We start from the raw sequence: 19937 nt of genomic DNA on the forward strand, positions 1-19937 counted from the left end.
TTCCAAATTCCATTATGCTGCATTTCTTAATATTGAATTTTACTTCCCATTTTTTGAGTCCAATTCCATATTGTGTCCAGATCTTGTTGCAATGAGTTGCAGTCCTCTTCCGTTTTTACCTTCTTAAGTAATTTTGCATCATCTGCAAAAAAAATTATATAGCACTCCACGCCTTCATTCATGTCATTAACGTATACAGCGAACATGATCGGTGCCAGTACTGATCCTTGCGGGACCCCGCTTTTTACTTCTTCCCAGTTGGAGAATTTTTCTCTAATTACAACTCTCATTTTCCTCCCAGAGGAGGAGAGCTATGCTTGTAGTGATCCACAATTATATCTCTCTGCATCCAGTTCTTTCTTAAAATCATGTACTGTATAGTTTTAGCACTCACTGTTTCCTCTTTCAGTTTGTTTCATGTATCTATTACTCTGTGTGGACAGTTTTTTTTTTCAAATCTCTACTGTAAGTGTCGTTCTTAAGTTTCTTCTTGTGTCCTCTTGTATCTCTTCTGTCCCATATTAGTAGGTCATCCCTATCAAGAATTTCCATCCCTTTCATAATTCTGTAGATGGTTATCAAATCACCTCTTTCTCTTCTTTGTTCTAGGGTTGATTAGTTAGTCCAAACTTTGTATGTCAAATTGCAAAGTGTTGGTGCTATCTTTGGCATTGCTATTTGAATTTTTTCCAGCTTCTTTATTTTTTTTTGGTACTAGGAGTCCATAGAGAAGCTGTGTATTCCAATTTTGGTCTTACTAGTGTAACTAGTGTAACTATTTTGTTAACATGTTTGTCTGGTGTCATGTTATTTGAGATAATTACTCCTAGGTCCCTTTCTGAGTTCATTTTTATAACTTCCTTTGTACCAATTTTATATTGACCCAAGATTCTATTTTGGCTTTTTCCAAATTCCATTATACTACATTTCTTGATGTTGAAATTCACTTCATTCTTTTTACTCCATTTCCAGACTTCTTGAAAAGATTTGCAATCTTCTTTTTTACTTATTCTCTTCAATTATTTCGCATCATCTGCAAAGAAGTTCATATAACATTTCATGCCTTCATCCCTGTCATTTATATAAACAACAAAACATTATTGGAGCCAATACAGAGCCTTGGGGGACTCTGCTTATCATATCTAGCCGATTTGAGTTTTTTTTTTTCTAGGTAGCACCCTCATTTTTCTTCCATTCAAGAAATCTTTCATCCATTCCAATAATTTTCCTTGTATTCCACCTATTGTTTCAATTTTTCTTAGTAGCTTTTTATGTGGTACTTTGTCAAAAGCCTTTTGTAAGTCCAAGAAGGCACAATCTGCCCAACCATCTCTTTCTTGTATCATTTCTATAAATCTTGAGTGAAAGCATATTAAGTTTGTAGTACAAGATCTTCTAAATCCAAATTGTTTGGGGTTTAGTATATTGTTCTCTTCCAAGTGTTTAATCCATTTATTTTTAATAACTCTTTCGCATATTTTTGCAATTGTGGTTGTAAGAGATACCAGTCTATAGTTTGTTGGATTTACTTTATCTTCTCCTTAGTACATTGGTACAATATTTGCATTTTTCCAATCTTGTGGTACTTTTCCTTCTTTGAGTGAGAAGTCAAGTATCTTGTGTATTTTATCTGTAAGTTCATCTATACATTCTTTCAGTATCCAGTTTGCTATTCCATTAGGCCTATAGGACTTTTTGAAATCAAGGTTCTATATTTGGTCCCTTATTTCTTTCTGTGTCAGCACTATTTCCTTCATTTTGGTGAATCCTTCTTGCTGTCCTTCATCCCACATTTGTGAGATTTCAATTGTAAATACAGAGCTAAAGTGTCTGGTCATTATTTCAGCCATTTCTACATCTTCTATATATTCTTTGTTTCCTTCACGCAGTTTCACTATTTCATGTTTGTCTTTTAGTTTATCATTTACATACATGTAAAATAGTTTAGGTTGGTCTTTGCATTTATCTATTATATCTTTTTCATAGTTTCTTTTTTTCTCTCTACATATATGTACATATTCATTTCTCAGTTTGATGTATGTTTGCCATTTAGTCACTTTTTGTCTTTTTTCCATTTTATCCAGGCTTTGTCTCTTCTATATTTAGCATCACTATACTTTTTGTTATACCAACACTTTATGTAAACCCTTTTTTGTTTCTGCTTAGGCCACATTTATTGATCTCAACAAATTGTATGTTTCTCCGACTATTTTATTTATATGTTTATCTGGCAACATGTCTTTGGTGATGATTACTCCTAGGTCCCTTTCAGAATTTACTTTCTTTACTTCTTTTCCATCAATTTTATACTGTCCTGATATTCTCTTCTTGCTTTTTCCAAATTCAATTATACTGCACTTCTTGATGTTGAATTCTACCTCCCATCTCTTGCTCCACTCTGAGGCTTTGTTCAGATCACTCTGTAATAAGTCTCATTCTATTTCGGAGTTCATTCTCTTTAATAATTTTGCATCATCTGCAAAGCAGTTCATGTAACTTTCAATGCCTTTGTCCATGTCATTTACATATATAGTAAACATTATCAGAGCTAGTACTGACCCCTGCGGGACACCACTACTCATTTCTTCCCATTTTGAATATCTGTCTCTGAGCATCACTCTCATTTTTCTTCCATGTGGGAAGTCCTCCATCCAAGTCAATAGTTTTCCATGTATGCCTCCTATTGTTTCCAGTTTATATAGCAATTTTCTGTGTGGTACCTTATTAAGTGCCTTTTGTATGTCCAGGAAGGTACAGTCTGCCCAGCCATCCCTTTCTTGCAATATATCCATCAATCCTGAATAGAAACAAATGAAATTAGTGGTACATGATCTTCCTTGTCTGAATCCAAATTGCCTCTGGTTCAGTATACTATTCTCCTCCAGATATTTTGTCCATCTATCTTTGATGATTCTCTCACAAATTTTAACTATTGTACTCATTAGGGACACCGGTCTATAATTTGTTGGGTCTTCCTTATTTCCCCCTTAATATATTGGCACTATATTGGCATTTTTCCAGTCTCCTGGTAGTTTTCCTTCTTTGAGTGAGCATTCAATTATTTTGTATATTTTTCCTGGTAGTTTGTTTATACATTCCTTCAGTATCCAGTTTCCAGCTCTGTCTGGGCCATGTGACTTGTTAACATCAAGCTTTAATATTTGATTCCTTATTTTATGCCAAGTAATATTTAATTTCTTCAATGGAGGAAATCTTACTTCATTTCTTTGTCACAGTTTTGTAGATTTTTTTCCTCTCTGTTGAATACAGATTTGAAATGTTTGTTTATAATATCTGCCATTTCTATATCTTCTGTGTATTTTCTGTTACCTTGACATGAGTTCAGTATTTCCTGTTTATTTTTTAGCTTACCATTTACATATCTATAAAATAATTTGGGTTGATCTTTGCATTTGTCTATTATGTCCTTTTCATAATTTGTCTTTTCTTCTCTGCATTTTTACATATTCATTTCTTATTTTGGTGTATATTTCCCATTTCTCATTTTTTTTCTTTTCCACCTTTTCCAGGCTTTATCTCTTCTGTATTTTGCCTCACTGCACTTTTTATTATACCAGGATTTTATATATATACCCTTTCCTGTTTTTGTCAAGGTAAATACTTATCCACTCCTTTATTATAGATTTCCTTAAAATTGTCCATTTCTCTTCCACCTTTGTTGCTTCATAATTGAATTTTTCCCAATTTGCTTATTGAAAGAATTTTCTAAGTTTCTCAAAATCTGTTTGTTGTACATTAGTCTTCCTTTTCTGTATTTTTTGTTAATTTTTATGTTTCTTCATTTAATTCTAGTTCTGTTAGTATGTGATCACTTTTTCCAATTGGTGTCTTGTATTTGATTTTATCCGCAATTTGGGTTTTGATGTGAATATCAAGTCCAATCTTGAGGGTTTATTGTTATTTCTATATCTGGTGTTTTCCTTGACCCATTATGTCAATATGTAATCCATGGTCATTTCCAGTAATATGTTTCCCCAGGAATCTTCTCCACCTTTCACAGTCATTTCTTCCCAACATATTTCTTTTGAGTTAAAATCACCCATAATTACCAGATTTCCTTCTTTCTTTAGTATTTCATTTAGTGTTTTTCTTGTGTCTTCCAGCATTTTGGAGTGTTCACTTTCATTCCATGTGTGAGTTTTAGGTGGGACATAAATCACTGCATACTTTCTATTTTTCATATCTCTATCCTCAACTCTTATCATAATCAACTCCACATTGTTCTCTCCTTCTGTGATTTTTGTCACATTTAGGCCTTTCTTGGTTAGCAACATCACTCCTCCACCCTGCTTTGTTTCTCTATTTCTGTACCAACAATTATATAATCCTTGGCCTATACTATTTGGTGGTAATGATCCTTTCAATTTTGTCTCCACAATCCCCATTATATCTGGTTTTTCTTGTTCCAGATAGTCATTCAATTCATCTATTCCTGATATCAATCCGTCTATGTTGGTATATGTTATCTTTAATTTTTTTCCTTTTCTTCCTTTTCTTCTTGCTCCTGCATTTCCTTTTCCCTTATGTACCATTTCCTCAGTCTCAAGTCCATCACTCTCCAAAAAAAACTTCTTTTGTTTTTTGTTCTTTTCTCGTTCTTTTTCTTAGCTTCCTCTTTAAGAGTTTTTTCTTTTCTGTTTCCTTATCACTCAGTTCCTTTTTTATCCATAGATTTTTGTAGTTTTTACTTTTTGCTAGTTTTCCTATGTGTATTAATATTTCTTCTGCTATTCTCTGAGAATTAAGTTTTACTTTGAGAGGTCTATTCTTCTCTTTAGAGTATTTGCCCATCCTATAGATCTCTTCTATTGCCTTTTTGAGTCCTTGCCCCTCCTGTATTTCTTTTAGTATTTCTGTCACTAAATTCTTCTCCTCTTTTTCCCTTTGGAATCTTATTAGTCCATGTTTTTCTTTGATACCATAGATTACAATACATTTTATTTTCTATTGTGTCTCTTACCCAATCTCTTTTTTGCTTTATTACTTCTATCACTGTGTCCTTTGTACTTTCATTCATTTGTTCTTTGACAATGTCTTTAAATAGTATTTTTTGGTTTTCTTTGTCTTTCATTTGGTTTTTGATTTCCATCATGTTTGAATTTTCTATATTTTCACCAACTTTGCCTGCCTCAATTAATATCTTTTCATTAACTTCCCTCAACAAAGTTTCATTTATATTTGTGTCTTTATTTTTCATCTTTTCATGATAATTCTTTACTTTAGCCAGTTCCTTGTTCATTTCTTCCAATTCCCTAATAGTGCATTTTCCTTCTTTAATTCACTCACTTCTTTGTATAATTGGTTATGTTCCCTTTTCCATTCAACAATATCCCTTTTCATTTCAAATATTTCTTGGTTTATTAGTATGTTTTTGAGGTCGATAACTCTGTTCTGAATCCATGGAATGATTTGTCTTCAAATCTGGGACTTTCTATGTTGCATATTTTCTTTCTAACCACTCCCAAAGGCATTTCATACTTACTCATAATTAATCTTCTTTTGGTTGTCTCTGCGTATGTCGGTTTATCATTCATTTCCTTCTTTTTTCTATTCTTGTTAAACTTGAATCATTTTGCTACATCTCGGTACCACTCGTCATTGCCCCCTTCTGATCTATTTACAACTAGGTAAATTGCCAATTTTTCGTCGAAGAATCACTAAACTTGGCGCTAGCTCACGGAGCATTCTCAGGCACATCCGATTCATTCGACTGTCATGTGGAATACCTTAGGTGACAAAGCCCAAGCTCAAACAATATTTGAGTTCAAATCTAAATATGATAATTGGAAATCAAGGATATAGACTGAATTGGAACAGTACATGAATTTGAGGTTAGGTATGATTAAAAAATTAGAGAATAGATGAGACCCGATGAGTGTTACTCCTTTCCTGTATACTACAATTAAGTAAATAGGCCTACATACATACACCAAGGGGTTTTCCCTCCTTACAAGGGAGGTAGCCAAAGTCAAAAGGCATAATTCCACTACCACCTATTTCATCCCCACCCCTCCCTCTCATCTTGGTTCCTCCTGAATGATGGGTCATCCCTGCATCTTGCCCATCACCCAAGGTCAGAAGGAATACAGCAACACACAACACATCCATAGCAAGGCCGCTTCATTTAATCAGCGACCCCCCCTCTCTCTCACCTCATACAGTAACATTGAAGATGAAGAGAAATCCCTTCAGGCTGCTTTAAAATATCATTCACACATAACCATTTCCTAAACCCCCTATCCCCCACCCATTTCCTTCCATGCATCACAGTATCATCCATACACAGCCATTCTCCACTCACCCCTATCTTCTATCTTTTCCCTTCCTCAACAGACATCCCACTCTTGCTCAATGCCCCTTTTACCCCCATCCATTCATCTCATCCTTGGTTGTCCTCTCATGTTCAATCCATCCACCTCTACCTTCAACACTCTTTTTACCAATCTTTCTTCACTCATTCTTTCCATGTGTCCAAACCTTCCCAATATTCCTTCATCAAACCTACCTCCCATCTCCTTTTCCAGCCCCACTCTCCTCCTCACCTCATTTCTCACTCTATCCAACCTTGGAACCCCTATCATATATCTCAGACATTTCATCTCTAACATTTAAACTCTTCCTCTCTTATGTTCCATGTCTCTGCCCCGTACAGTACTGTCAGCACAATCACCCATTCATGCAATCTCCTCTTAGCATCCATTCCAAAATGTCTATTTCTCATTACACTTTTTAATACCTGCACTTACTTGCTTCTATCAATCTACAATCTACCTGTACTTCCACTCCTCTCTTTCCCAACACACATGACCCCAATTACCTAAAGCTATCCACTTCCTCCAAATATTGTTGATTAGGTAAACACATTGAGTAAATGGTATAGGCAAGATTGAGTAAATACAAAAGGCAGCAACAAAACTGGTTCACTGCCTCGCAGATAAACCAAATGAAGAGAAACTAAAAGAACTGGATCTGCCAACAGTGAAAAACTGAAGAGAAAGAGGTGATATGATTACAGTATTAAGAAGCCTTACCAACTTTCATCACTTTCAGAGATATCTATATGTGATCTTCTGTTGCTCTGACATTTTCTTATCCCATCACAATAATTTTCCTTGCACCTCCCACTGCCATAATCAATCACTCCTTAACCTATTCCTCATTCAGCGATTCTGAAATATTCTACTCATCTTCCCCTTACAGCCTTCGTTTCTATTAATATCTGCCCATCTGTACCCTTTACCTTTTCTTCTCTACCTGACTCACAACCCTTTCACTCTTTTCAATTCTTTCCAAAATATTTTTTAAAATTTCTTTCAGACTCCTACATCATTTTACATCTGCTCTTCTCAACCTCCCTCATCTTGTATTTTGTTTCTCCTCTCTTCTTCCTGTACCTCTCATATGCCTCATGGTCATACAATGTTTGTATATAAGTAAGAACATGTACCACTCACCAGGAATGATGAATACAATATTTCTGCTTTCTTCATGGGATCGAACAATCAAGACTTCCGTCAAAACCCCACGCACATTTGTTAGGTGATGCAGAACCTGGGATTTTGCTGGCATTCTATGACCCTGGTCTTGGGCATCAAAATGAAAACTGTGGTTCAAAGATGTTGTTTCTGCTGACATTCTGTGGTCCTGGACTTCAGAATCAAAAAGGGAATAGTGATTTAGCTGCCTTGAAAGAAAGAAGAAGAAAAAAAATTGTTGTTATGAACCAATAAAGGTGATTTAATTTTTTTTTTCAGAGCTGGATTTATAGTTCACATAAAACTATTTCAAACAATGAAGTTCTAAATCTGTACAACAAAATAAAGTTGACAGAGCACTAGTGCAGTGATTTCATGGAACATGTCATTTTAGTTTATACATTCCTGAACTTTCTAACACTCATGGACATTTTTATTTTGTTAAAATTCTGGCTAGGACCAATGATGTATATCTGCACATGGCGGTCCTGCAAGAAAGACAGTGAAGTTGCTCATTTTGTAAACCCATCAACCTCCTCAGCTAGTCTGTAGACTGAATCTAAAATTTCTGTCAACATCAAGTGTATTTCTTACATCTTTTCATAAATAGAGAGTTGACAATTGTGACTGCTCTCTTCCTACCACTTTCAACCAGTGATACAGAAGCAGTCACACCATTACAACACCCATAAGTCCAAATTTTCTTCCCAGAGAGATCTATGGGAGGTCCTGAGGACTGTTGCCAGCTGCTGTGGGGCTGCAGGTTTTCCACTTAGTGAAAGCTGAGGCAACAATGCTAGAGTAGGAGTAGAGCCAATACATGGAATAGTGGGGAAAGAGGATGTTGGAGATGTGTTTAAAAAGGAAGCTGATAATAGCAAATATAGTGTTTAAAAAGAGAGATAAGTATACGTACATGGGGGAAAGAATGGTTGAGAGGGTTTTAATGGATCAATCAATCTATTAAACCACATTTTATCTTGTAGGAGAACCGTAGCTCCCATGTAACCAGCAATGGCCACTGCATGGGCCCATAAGTCACTCAGGGAAGAAATATTGTCTTGTTGTCTAGGGAAATGCCACAGAAAATAACAGGGCCATTGTAGAACAAGGTCCTCTGTTTTCTGTGTGGTACATGCATCTAAGGAAGATTGATTCTGGGTCAGTCTGCATTGATTCAATTTTAATGCTGGATGGTGTCCTGAATGCTAGTGTAGTATGTACTTCTCTAGACAGGGATTTTTCTGTGGGGCTGATATCTAGGGGTCTTGGTACAGTATTGACTTTGTTGGTCTGTCTTGGAAAGGTTGTTTAGTGATTGTGGGCTTGGCTGGGCTGTCAGTCATGTTAATCAGATGACTCATTGTGCAAAGCTGGTAATACACCTTGAAAGTGGCAATCATACCTTGGTCCATGGGCTGGATGAGTGACGTGTTTTTGGGCACAAACATCACCTCTATGTTGTCTACCCAATCTTCCATGGTTGTTGGGTGGCTTGGGGCATTGTCAACCAGCAGGAGGAAATGGTTGGCAACATTTTCTTTGGCAGCATAGTCATGCAGTGCAGAGGACAAATAATTTGCAACATAATGCTGGTTCATAGAAGATGTCATCCAGGCCTTCTTGTTGGATCTATATATATCTGGGAAATATTCTTTCATATAGCCCTTAAGTGCCATTGGGTTTTCACAGCAGTAGATCAGTAAAGGCTTCAGCTTCAAGTCCCCAGCTGCATTACTATCCAACACCAGGGTTAATCTGTCTTTGGATGCTTTAAATCCTGGCATTATTTTCTCCTCCTTAGCAATAAATGTTCTGGATATTTTCTTCCAATACAGGCCTGTCTCATCATTGTTTATCACCTGTTTGGCACTGTAGCCATGCTCTTCAATGTGTTTTTTTCAGTGTTGGTATGAATGCTGCAGTGTCAGGCTCATCAGAACTTGCCACCTCATCAGTCATCTTGATACTGTGTTGGGCAGCTTCGACTTTATATTGGTCAAACTAACCCTTAACGGCACTGAAAGTTGACCCATCCTTAACTTCACATCCCTTCTTATGTAGATCATTATAAATTGAGAGGGCCTTTGTTGTCACAAGGGAGGTAGAAAGAGAATGGCTGCAGCGAGACAGGCCATCAATCCACAGCCTTAAGAGTCTCTCCATTATTGGTTCCTTTTGACTTGTTAGCATCTTTGCCATTAATGTAGAAGCTGTTTCACCAGCTTTCTTTACACTGTCTCCTTGTATGATTATTGTGGAGACAGTTGATTGGGGCAACTCCATGATTCTGACAATGGAGTTAGCCCCTTCACCTCCCTCATGGTGCTTAACAATTTCAAGTTTTTTCTCCAATGATAAACATTTTCTGTCTTTTGGGTTTTATCTCACCATTAGTAGTTGTTGCAGGCTACTTGGAAGCCATCACATTATGTATTACTCTTGTAAAAGTAACAGTGAATGTGAAATAGTAGCACAAAACAGACATTGAAAGAAAGGAAAATAAGATTAGAAATACAAACGAAGAATTGAAGAAAGAGGTTAAAGAATGATTATAAGCAGTAACTGAAAAGATGGAAGAATCAAAGAGACCAATCTGAAAAAAAAAAAAAAAATCAGTGGAAACAGGAATGTGAAAATCAAAAACTCCCATTCAAAGAAATAGTACAACAGCAGGTATAAGAGTATGCAAAGGAAACAGTGATCAAGGTGATCAAAGAAAAGGAAAATTGGGTGAGAGACACAGTGGACAAAAAGAAATACATTGTAGTTTACGGTATCAATGAAAAACACAATGTACACAAATACCAAAGAGAAAAAGAAGAGAAAGAAATTGTGAAAGAGATACTAAAAGCGGTTCAAGACAAGGGACAGAATTTGGAAAGGAAATTGATGACATGCATAGGATGGGTACAAACGCAAAAGAAAAAACTACAGACCAATGAAAATCAAACTAAGAACTCAAATGATAACAGAAGAAACACTACCAAAAGCGGCAAAACTAGCAAACAGTGAAAAATACAAAAATGTGTGGATAAAAAAGGAAATGAATGAAGAGGAAATAAAGAAAGATAGGGTACTGAGAAGGGAAGCCAAGGTAAAAAAAAAAAAAAAAAAAAATCCGTCTGTTCTTTTCATGTTTTTTTTTTCCCTTGGCCTCACTTTTCAGTGCCCTATCTTTCTTTATTTCCTCTTCATTTATTTCCTTTTTTATCCACACATTTTTGTATTTTTTACTGTTTGCTAGTTTTGCTGCTTTGGATAGTATTACTTCTGCTATCATTTGAGTTCTTAAATTGATTTTCATTGGCCTGTAGTTTTTTCTTTTGAGTATGTACCCATCCTATGCACGTCATCGATTTCCTTTTCCAAATTCTGTCCCTCGTCCTGAACTGCTTTCAGTATCTCCTTTACAATTTCTTTCTCTTTTTCTCTTTGGTATTTGTGTACATTGTGTTTTTCATTGATACCATAAACCAGAATGCATTTCTTTTTGTCCACTGTGTCTCTCACCTAGTTTTCCTTTTCATTTATCACCTTGATCACTGTTTCCTTTGCATTCTCTTTTACCTGCTGTTGTACTATTTCTTTGAATGAGAGTTTTTGATTTTCACGTTCCTGTTTCCACTGATTTTTTATTTTGTTCAGATTGGTCTCTTTGATTGATTCTTCCATCTTTTCAGTTACTGCTTGTAATTGTTCTTTTACCTCTTTCTTCAGTTCGTTTTTATTTCTAACCTCATTTTCCTTTCTTTCATTTTCTTTTATAATCGCACTCGGTTCACTTTTTAGATCGTTTGTCTTAGTATCACCTCGTTAGTTGTGCGTAAGTTTGATACCTCTAATTGTAAAGCTTTATGGTCTAATTTTAAATCAATCAATTCTTCTGCTAAGTTGTTGATGTCTCGATTCCTTATTGCTCTGCTAATCCTAATATCTCTATCCGTGTCCATAGTTTTATCCATTGCTCCCCCTTCCCTCCTAAATCCCAAAAATAAATCAGTGTTGTACCTGTAAGTTGTTCTCAGAGTAACGTTTAAACATGTTTTCTTAGGGATTACTCCCAATGGGGACTCAACTCTGGATATATCCAATCCCCTCTTGGTTGGTTCATTGATCCTTATTTCATCATTGCTACTCTCCATTCTGTGCTAAAACTATGATTTCCAAGAACTGGACTGGACACATTAATGGTCACCCAAAAACATATTGTTATATCCCGAAAATGACAACAAGGCATTTTTCCTGAATCAGCAACAGAGCGCTAGTGTGGAGCTTGATGTTAGCACCTTCCTCTACAATGGCATATGGCATACGTGTATTTACCTAGTTGTATTTTACGGGAAGGGGAGCTATGCTCATGGTGTCTCATCTTCATATCTCATTTTATCGAGCCTGTTTTTAAATTCGTGTATTGTTTTTGCACACACCACATTTTCATCTAACTTGTTCCAAATGTCTATTATCCTGAGGGGAAAGCTGTTCTTTTTCAGGTCTCTTCTATAATTGTCTTTCTTGATTTTCTTTCCATGTCCTCTTGTATCTCTACCATCCCATTTTATTAGATCCTATCAATCATTTCCATGCCTTTCGTGATTCTATAATTAGTTATCAAGTCTCCTCTCTTTCTTTACTCCAATGTTTGTAGTTCAAGTTTTGCCAGCCTCTCCTCATATGATAGTTCTGAGAGTGTTGGTGCCAATTTCGTAATTGCTCTTTGTATTCTTTCAAGTTTTGTTATACATTTTTTTGTACTTGGTGACCACGTCGTTGCTGCATACTCCAATTATGGTCTTATCAAAGTGACTAGTATTTTCTTCACCATTTCTTTGTCAAGGTATGTAAATGCCACTTTCATTGATCTTATCAAATTATAAGTTTCTCCATAAATTTTGTTTATATGTTTCTCAGGGGACATATTCATAATAATGACTCCTAGGTCCTTCTCTTTTTCAACTTTTTAAATTTCTTCCTCTCCCAATGTATATGATCCCACTATTCTTTTTTTGCTTCTTTCAAATTCCATTATACTACACTTCTTAATGTTGGATTCCATCTCCCACTTCCTACTCCATTCCCATACTTTATTGAGATCACTCTGCAGTGACTCACAATCTTTTTCAGTGCTCACTTTTTTCAAAATTTTTGCATCATCTGCAAAGAAGCTCACATAATTTTCATTCACTTCATCCATATTATTAATATTAATAGCAAACATTATTGGGGACAAAACTGTTCCGAGTGGAACTCCACTAATCATCTCATCCCAATTGGAATGTTTGTCTCATATCACCACTCTCATTTTCCTTTCATGCAAGAAGTCTTCCATCTACTTAGGTAGTTTGCCCTGTATTCCTCCTGTAGTTTCTAATTTCTATAGCAATTTCTTATGTGGCACCTTATCAAAAGCTTTTTTCAGGTCTAGAAATGCACAATCAGCTCATCCATCTTTCTTGTATTATATCTATTAGTCTTGAATAGAAACACATCAAGTTTGTGACACATGATCTTCCTTGTCTAAATCCAAACTGCCTCAGATTTAGTACATTGTTTTTTTCCAAATGCCTTCCCCAGCTAATTTTGAAAATTCTATCACAAATTTTAGCTACTGTACTTGTAAGAGAGACTGGTCTATAGTTTGTAGGATCTTCTTTGTTTCCCCCCTTATATATTGGTACTATATATATTTTTTTTTCCGATCTTCTGGAACTTTTCCTTCCTTCAATGAACTGCTTATTAGACTATGTATTTTGTCTGTTAATTCATTCATGCATTCTCTCAAAATCCAGTTTGCCATTTCATCTGGACCATGCGATTTTCTAACATCGCGATTACTCAAGTGTTTCATTATTTCATTCTGTGTTACTTCTATCTCTTTCATAGGGGGGACTTTCCCCTCCCACTCGACATCTCTAAGTTGTATGTTCTCCCTTGTAAACACTGACTTCAAATGCTTGTTCATAACTTCTGCCATTTCTATTTCCTCTGTGTATTCTATTCCTCCTTGTTGTAGATTCACTAATTTTTGTTTGTTTCTCAGTTTGTTGCTTACAAATCTTTAAAATAACTTTGGTTGATCTTTACATTTTTCTATGGCATCCTTTTCATATTTTCTCCTTTCTTCTCTGTGCACTTGTACATATTCTTTTCTATAACCAGTATATTTTCCATTTTTTTTTTCCTTCTTCCATTTTATCCAAGCTTTATCCCTATCATCTTTTAACTTGCTACATCTTTTGTTGTACCAACATTCTACATATCCTTTTTCTTGTTTTTGTCTTAGAACATACTTTTCCACTCCTTCCTTATAAATTTTTGTCAAGATTTTCAGTTTCTCTTCTACTGTTGTTTCCTCTTTGTATATCCTTTCCCAGTCTGCTTTTTGAAAAGAAAAAGAGAAAAAAAGAAAAAAAAATTAATTTTATCAAAATTTGTTTTTCCATACATTCTTCCCTTTCTATATTGTTCGTTTTTTTCCATATATTTCTCTTCATTTAGTTCCAGTTGAACTAATAGGCCTATGTGGTCACTTTTACTTAGTGGTGTCTTATATTCAATCTTGTCCACTATATCAGGTTCTCATGTGATAATCAGGTCTAGTCTTGACGGCTCTTCCTCATTTCTATACCTAGTATTCTCTTGTATCCATTGTATCATTGTATGTTCTATAATAATATCAAGTAGTACATTTCCTCATAGGTCGTCTCTCTATTCTTATTAACACCTTTCATGTTGCCATGGAAACTATTGTCAATTTAGAAATAATCATCCATAAATCCAAACCGCTGCCCCAACTGACATGCAATTAGGTATGTGAAACTTTTATGGGTCAACAAATCACCTGAGCATGTAAAAAACAATGCGAAACATCTGCATCATACCAAATTTGCATTTTCATGTCAAGAATCCAAACCGCTGCCCCAATTGACATGCAATTTGGCATGTGAAGGTTTTATGGGGCAACAAATCACCTGAGCATGTCGAAAACAATGCAGAACCTTCCTTTTATATTATTCTTACTAACACCTATCATGTTGCCATGGCTACTATTGTCAATTTAGAGATAATCATCCATAAAATCCAAATCCCTGGCCCAACTGACATACAATTTGGCATGTGAAGGTTTTATGGGTTAACAAATCACTTGAGCATGTCAAAAAACAATGTAGGACCTTCCTTTTATACTATTCTTACTAACACCTATCATGTAACATGTTCCATCAATGTAATGTACATGCAACATAATGTATGTGCAGCTAAAAGAAGTCTACTAGCACATTAAAAAGTGCACATATAGGTGCCATAGCCCTTACCCTTAGATTGCCTCTTGGTACACTAACCAGTCCGTACTGCAACTATCCTAAGACCTAACTTAAATTTATGTTGAAATCGGTGAATTATTTTTTACACCAATTTACTGAAATAGAAAAATGAATAAAGAACTTTTACTTTCAAAGGAGTTATTTTGTTTAATCATGCTATCTATAACCATGATAATCTGAATAAACAGCCTTATTTCAACAGCTCATATCTATCATCATCATGAAACCCAGAAGAAAATCTAAGTTTTGTCTCTAGACCTCCATTAGTCTTGAGACTCCTCATGGTCATGGAGATGGTCCATGACATGGAATACAGACCATATTATTAATAGTTATTTCTTATACTTCCTATCATAGCCATTGCCAGCTATGTAATAGGCACAGCATAGCCTGTCCAACATCTTAAAATTCATACCATAACAATGTAAGTATTATTTGTGAACAACACCCTCTACGACTACTATGAGTAGTATCTCTGACATGTCATGCATTAACAAACATGACTAAGTATCGGAGAACATGCCTACATGTTCTGCATTAAGGCACAGCTGTTGCTTTACCAATGATCTTAAAGTTGCTCATTTCTGGGAGAAAATAGGCTCAAAAATATGAATATTACATTAAAATATTCATATACAGGTGCTTTATCTTTAGATTTTTACTCAAAACTAATTTGTAACAGTTAATAGCCATTTTTTTTGTTTTTTTTGAAGAACTGGGCACACACTTGCAGAACAGCAAGACAATTTGATAATCCTGTGCATGCGCTGAATGCTACAAGCATTCAAACTGATGCATACCCATTTGTGGGGGCCGGAGAAGATGGCAGTGTAAACATTACATCCATGATGGTGGCGCTGCCTACGGATTTGCGCATACCTATCTATAACTATCTTTTTTTGTTTCTTTTTATGTCCCCTTGTTTTTCTTTTATCCCACTTTAATAAGTCTTCTCAGTATTATTTTAGTTGTGCACACCTAAGCAATATAGCTTTAGAAAATTAAATATTAATTTTGTAAATTATAATACATGAATATAATGTGCGGTTTTCTTGGTGGAAATAAAAAACAAAAAAACCTTGCTACAAGCAAATTTACTAATGAATGACACTGCAAGGATACAGTACAGACGCCATGCCAGTCCAGTCACTATCAGACGACAGCTTTCACGTTGTGGACTGGGTGTTCTCCAACTCTAGGTGATGTTAATAAGCACTGTTACAAAGACAATAAGGCTTCCTTGGACTTTATGAGAGAACACAGGGTTCTGCCGTCATCTGTTAATTGCCTGAGGTATAATAATAATCAGGTCATCAGCATCCGTGATGATGATGACAACTTGGATAATCTTTAGAATTTAAGGTACCGAATTACTAAACATTAGTTAGGTTAGGTAGGTTAGGTTAGAATAGACTAATTTATCATCCTTCATTTCTTCGACCTCAGCACCTATCAACACAAACATGGTGTATCATTCTACTGCCACGACTTTGTGTTAGAAAGTACGTTTTAGCAACTTTTTTTGTTATTGATTTCTGCCAAGAAAATCGCATATTAACATTGATCTATTATAATTTACAAAATTGATAATTTTCTATTATATCGCATGTTCACAACTAAATTTTTACCGTCTTCTCTGTCATGGACTTCCATGCCTTTCATGATTCTGTGTTCACTCATAACTGTTCTGACCTTCCCTTTTTGTCCTTCAGAGGTTTAGCATAGTATAACAATGATGCTCAAAACTGGTTTCCACCTTTGTTTTGCTTGTCATAGTTTGATATATGTTTCAGGTATGGTCTGAGAATAGTTATGATCTGATCATAATACTAGTCTGATGAATTAGGGTACCAGGCAACAAGCCCAGGGTAATTGGACCTTTCCCTCCAGCTCCTTGTTGTTTTATTCATACCAGTACTGGTCCCCTGTACCCTACTTTTCTTTCTGGTGCTCTAATATGTAATTGCCCACTCCGTCCTGAAATATAGGTAATTTTTTTGTAATTAATTTGTACTTAATATGTGACCCAAGCTGTCATGTAGCATTCACTATAACTACATGTTGATGGTCTGCACCCTTTAATCTCATAATGATGATACTTGATATTTACTCATATCCTGGGATGGACCCCCCCCCCCTTTTATTGTTCTACACTTGCTGCTACGGCAGTAGAATAATGTAGTATATCACTAATAGTACTACACTGGTCTGGTACACATTCATACTGTTTTCGTACCTTTTAGTACTATTCTGTTGTTCCGGATGTATAATAATAATACTATGTTCCTTCAATATGTTGGTGCTCAAATTTTGGTCTCAATCCTATGTTATGAACATTTTTGTATTATTAGCAAATCGATAATAATGTTTATGTGCAATATGTGTACTGATTGGTATTACTCGCGACATTCTATTCCCTTACCCCTACGTATGTTGGTGTAAAATAGCAGTACATTGAGTATCATAATGGAAATAATTTTTTTGTCATCCTCGGCAATTATAATTGTAATTTCGAACTGTGTTTTTTCTTTATCTGTATTTGATGTACTTGATTTATTGCCAAATGAAATTATTATTATTATTAGGGTATCATTGTTATTGCTATTACTATTATTATTGTCGTTGTTGTTGCTACTACTATTATTATTGCTGTTGTTATTATTATTATCATATGTTCTCATTCTCTCAATCAATTAGTTGTTTACAAATGGTCTATGATTTAGTATCAGGTTCCGAAGTCTGTTCTCTTGCTGTTTTTATCTAAAAAAAAATCTTAGTCTTTGACTCATGAAAAAATTATATGCTGATAACAAACCAAATAACTGACAATTATATAATTTTTTCTTGTAGAGTAGGATACTTATAACATCATATAATAATCCAGGAAGGCTCTCCTTGCGTATACATTTAACATATATACTATAGCTAAGACAATCTTAAAAAATCTAATACTCTATCAATACCAAGGTGATTTTCATAATTTCCTATTTCTTTTTATTCTTTCTATTTTTTCTTCTTTAATTTCCTTTCTAATATTTCTTTCTTTTATTCTTTAATTTTTCCTTCTTTGCGCAGTGGAGGTAACAAGGAAAAGTAAATGTATCCTGCTTAATTAATGTGGTGAATGTGGTACAGACAGGTGTAGTGACGCGTTGCTGGTCAAAACCAGACTGGCCGTCACCATAATAATAATAAATGGCGATAGGGAAGTGAGAAGGTGTGGGAGCAAGAGGGGGGGGGGTGTGATAGGTGAAGGTAAAGTTTAAAAAGTGAAGGAAGTGTGAGTGCGATAGTGTGGGGCGGACCCACGTGCATGGTGTTATTATAACGTTATGACGGTCATCCTATCTATGCTCTAATCAAAAGTTCCCTCTAGCTAGCTAATCATATACAGTATATATATATATGATATGAAGGAAGGACTCGTTTTTCGTTGTACATTTCTGATTTGACTTTAGGTTTTAATCGTAGTTTAATTTATTGTGATGTTATTGATTTAATTTAATACGAGTGCAAAGATGGTGTGTAGAACAAGGAGGGCGGGAGGAAATAGAAAGAAGGGTAGTGAGTGGTGAGATGAGGAAGCAAAGAAGGGTGTAGAAGAGAAGAAGCATTCATTCATAGATTGGATACAAATTAGGACGAGGGAATCGTATGAGAGGTACAAAGTAAAGAGAAAGGAAGTTAAGCATAAGATAAAGGAAGCAAAGAGGAGAGCAGATGTGAAATGGGGAAAGAGTATGACAGAAAATTTTGAAAGTAATAAAAAGATGTTTTGGAAGGAAGTTAAAAGAAGAAGAGGAGGCGAATCAAGTAGAGAAGAAAAGGTAAAAGGTGCAGATGGAGAGATGATAATGGAAGAGAGGGCAGCGAGAGGAAGGTGGGCAGAGTATTTTAGGGAGTTGCTAAATGTGAAGGAGGATAGGGAGGGAAAGGTAGTTGCAGTGGGAAGCGCTAAGAAAATGAGTGATGAGTGAGGAAAATGGAGGAGAAATAGGGAAGGATGAAGTGAAAGCAGCTGTTAAGATGATGAGAGCAGGTAAGACACCTGGGTTGGATGGATGCCATGCAGAATGTCTGAAGAAAGGAGGTAGAGTGATGGTGGACTGGCTGGTGAGGTTATTTAATGTTTGTTTAAGAGAGGGTAGAGTGCCAGAAGACTGGAGGAGTGCCTGTATAGTTTCGCTTTACAAAGGAAAGGGGGACAAGTGTGAGTGTAGTAGTTACAGAGGGATCAGCTTGTTGAGTGTAGTTTGGAAGGCTTATGGGAGGGTCTTGATTGAGAGGATTAGGAGAGGAACAGAGGGAGTAATTGGTGAGGAACAGTGTGGTTTTAGGACAGGTAGGGGATGTGTAGATCAGATCTTTGTGGTAAGACAGATATGTGAGAAAGCTATAGGAAAAGATAAGGATGTTTTTTGGGCTTTTATGTATCTGGAAAAGGCTTACGACAGGGTAGACAGGAAGGCACTGTGGGAGGTACTGCAGATGTATGGGATAGGAGGAAAGCTGTGAAGAGCAGTCAAGAGTTTTTATGAGAGTAGTAGAGCTTGCGTTAGGATTGGAAATGGAGAGAGTGAATGGTTTGAGGTAAAGGTGGGACTTCGTCAGGGGTGTGTTTTGTCACCCTGGCTGTTCAATTTATACATGGATGGAGTGGTGCGAGAGGTGAATGCAAGGGTAGTGGGTCAGGGGTTGGAGATGATTAAAGAAAATTGAGAAAAATGGGAGGTGAGCCAGTTGTTGTTTGCCGACGACACTGCGCTTGTAGCAGGATCAGAGGAGGAATTGAGGAAGTTAGTGACAGAGTTTGAGAATGTGTGTGAAAGAAGGAAGCTGAAGATAAATGTGGGCAAAAGTAAGGTGATGAGATGTACAAGGGGAGAGAGTGACAGTAGGCTGGAAGTGAGCATTAAGGGAGAGAGACTGGAGGAAGTGGATAGTTTTAGATACTTGGGTGCGAATGTGGCAGGAAAGGGAGGAGTGTGGGTGGAGGTAGAATGTAGATTGAGAGAAGCGAGTAAATGCCTTGGTGGATTAAAAAGTGTAATGAGAAATAGACATCTGGGAATGGATGCTAAGAGGAGGTTATATGAAGGAGTGATTGTGCCAACAGCAA

At 36.0% G+C, this 19937-nt stretch overlaps 1 protein-coding gene across 2 annotated transcripts in view; it reads right to left on the minus strand.

Moving 5' to 3' along the window:
• The window catches only part of sturkopf (lipid droplet associated hydrolase sturkopf), a 43170-nt gene extending 25979 nt beyond the window's left edge, over window positions 1-17191 (minus strand). Inside the window, exons 1-2 of one of the 2 annotated variants that reach the window (XM_076208235.1) lie at window positions 17055-17191; window positions 7476-7705 (exon numbers count right to left, since the gene is read on the minus strand). In XM_076208235.1, coding sequence (XP_076064350.1) covers window positions 7476-7656 — 181 coding nt within the window. In that variant the 5' untranslated portion in view covers window positions 7657-7705; window positions 17055-17191. Of the gene's footprint in view, window positions 1-7475; window positions 7706-14809; window positions 14916-17054 lie in introns of those variants that run through there. The other variant, XM_076208242.1, reaches the window with a different exon arrangement.
• Window positions 17192-19937: the final 2746 nt, after the last annotated feature.

The sequence above is a fragment of the Oratosquilla oratoria genome, chromosome 2, assembly GCF_046742065.1.
Source record: "Oratosquilla oratoria isolate Oo_2021 chromosome 2, ASM4674206v1, whole genome shotgun sequence".
Lineage (NCBI taxonomy): Eukaryota > Metazoa > Arthropoda > Malacostraca > Stomatopoda > Squillidae > Oratosquilla > Oratosquilla oratoria.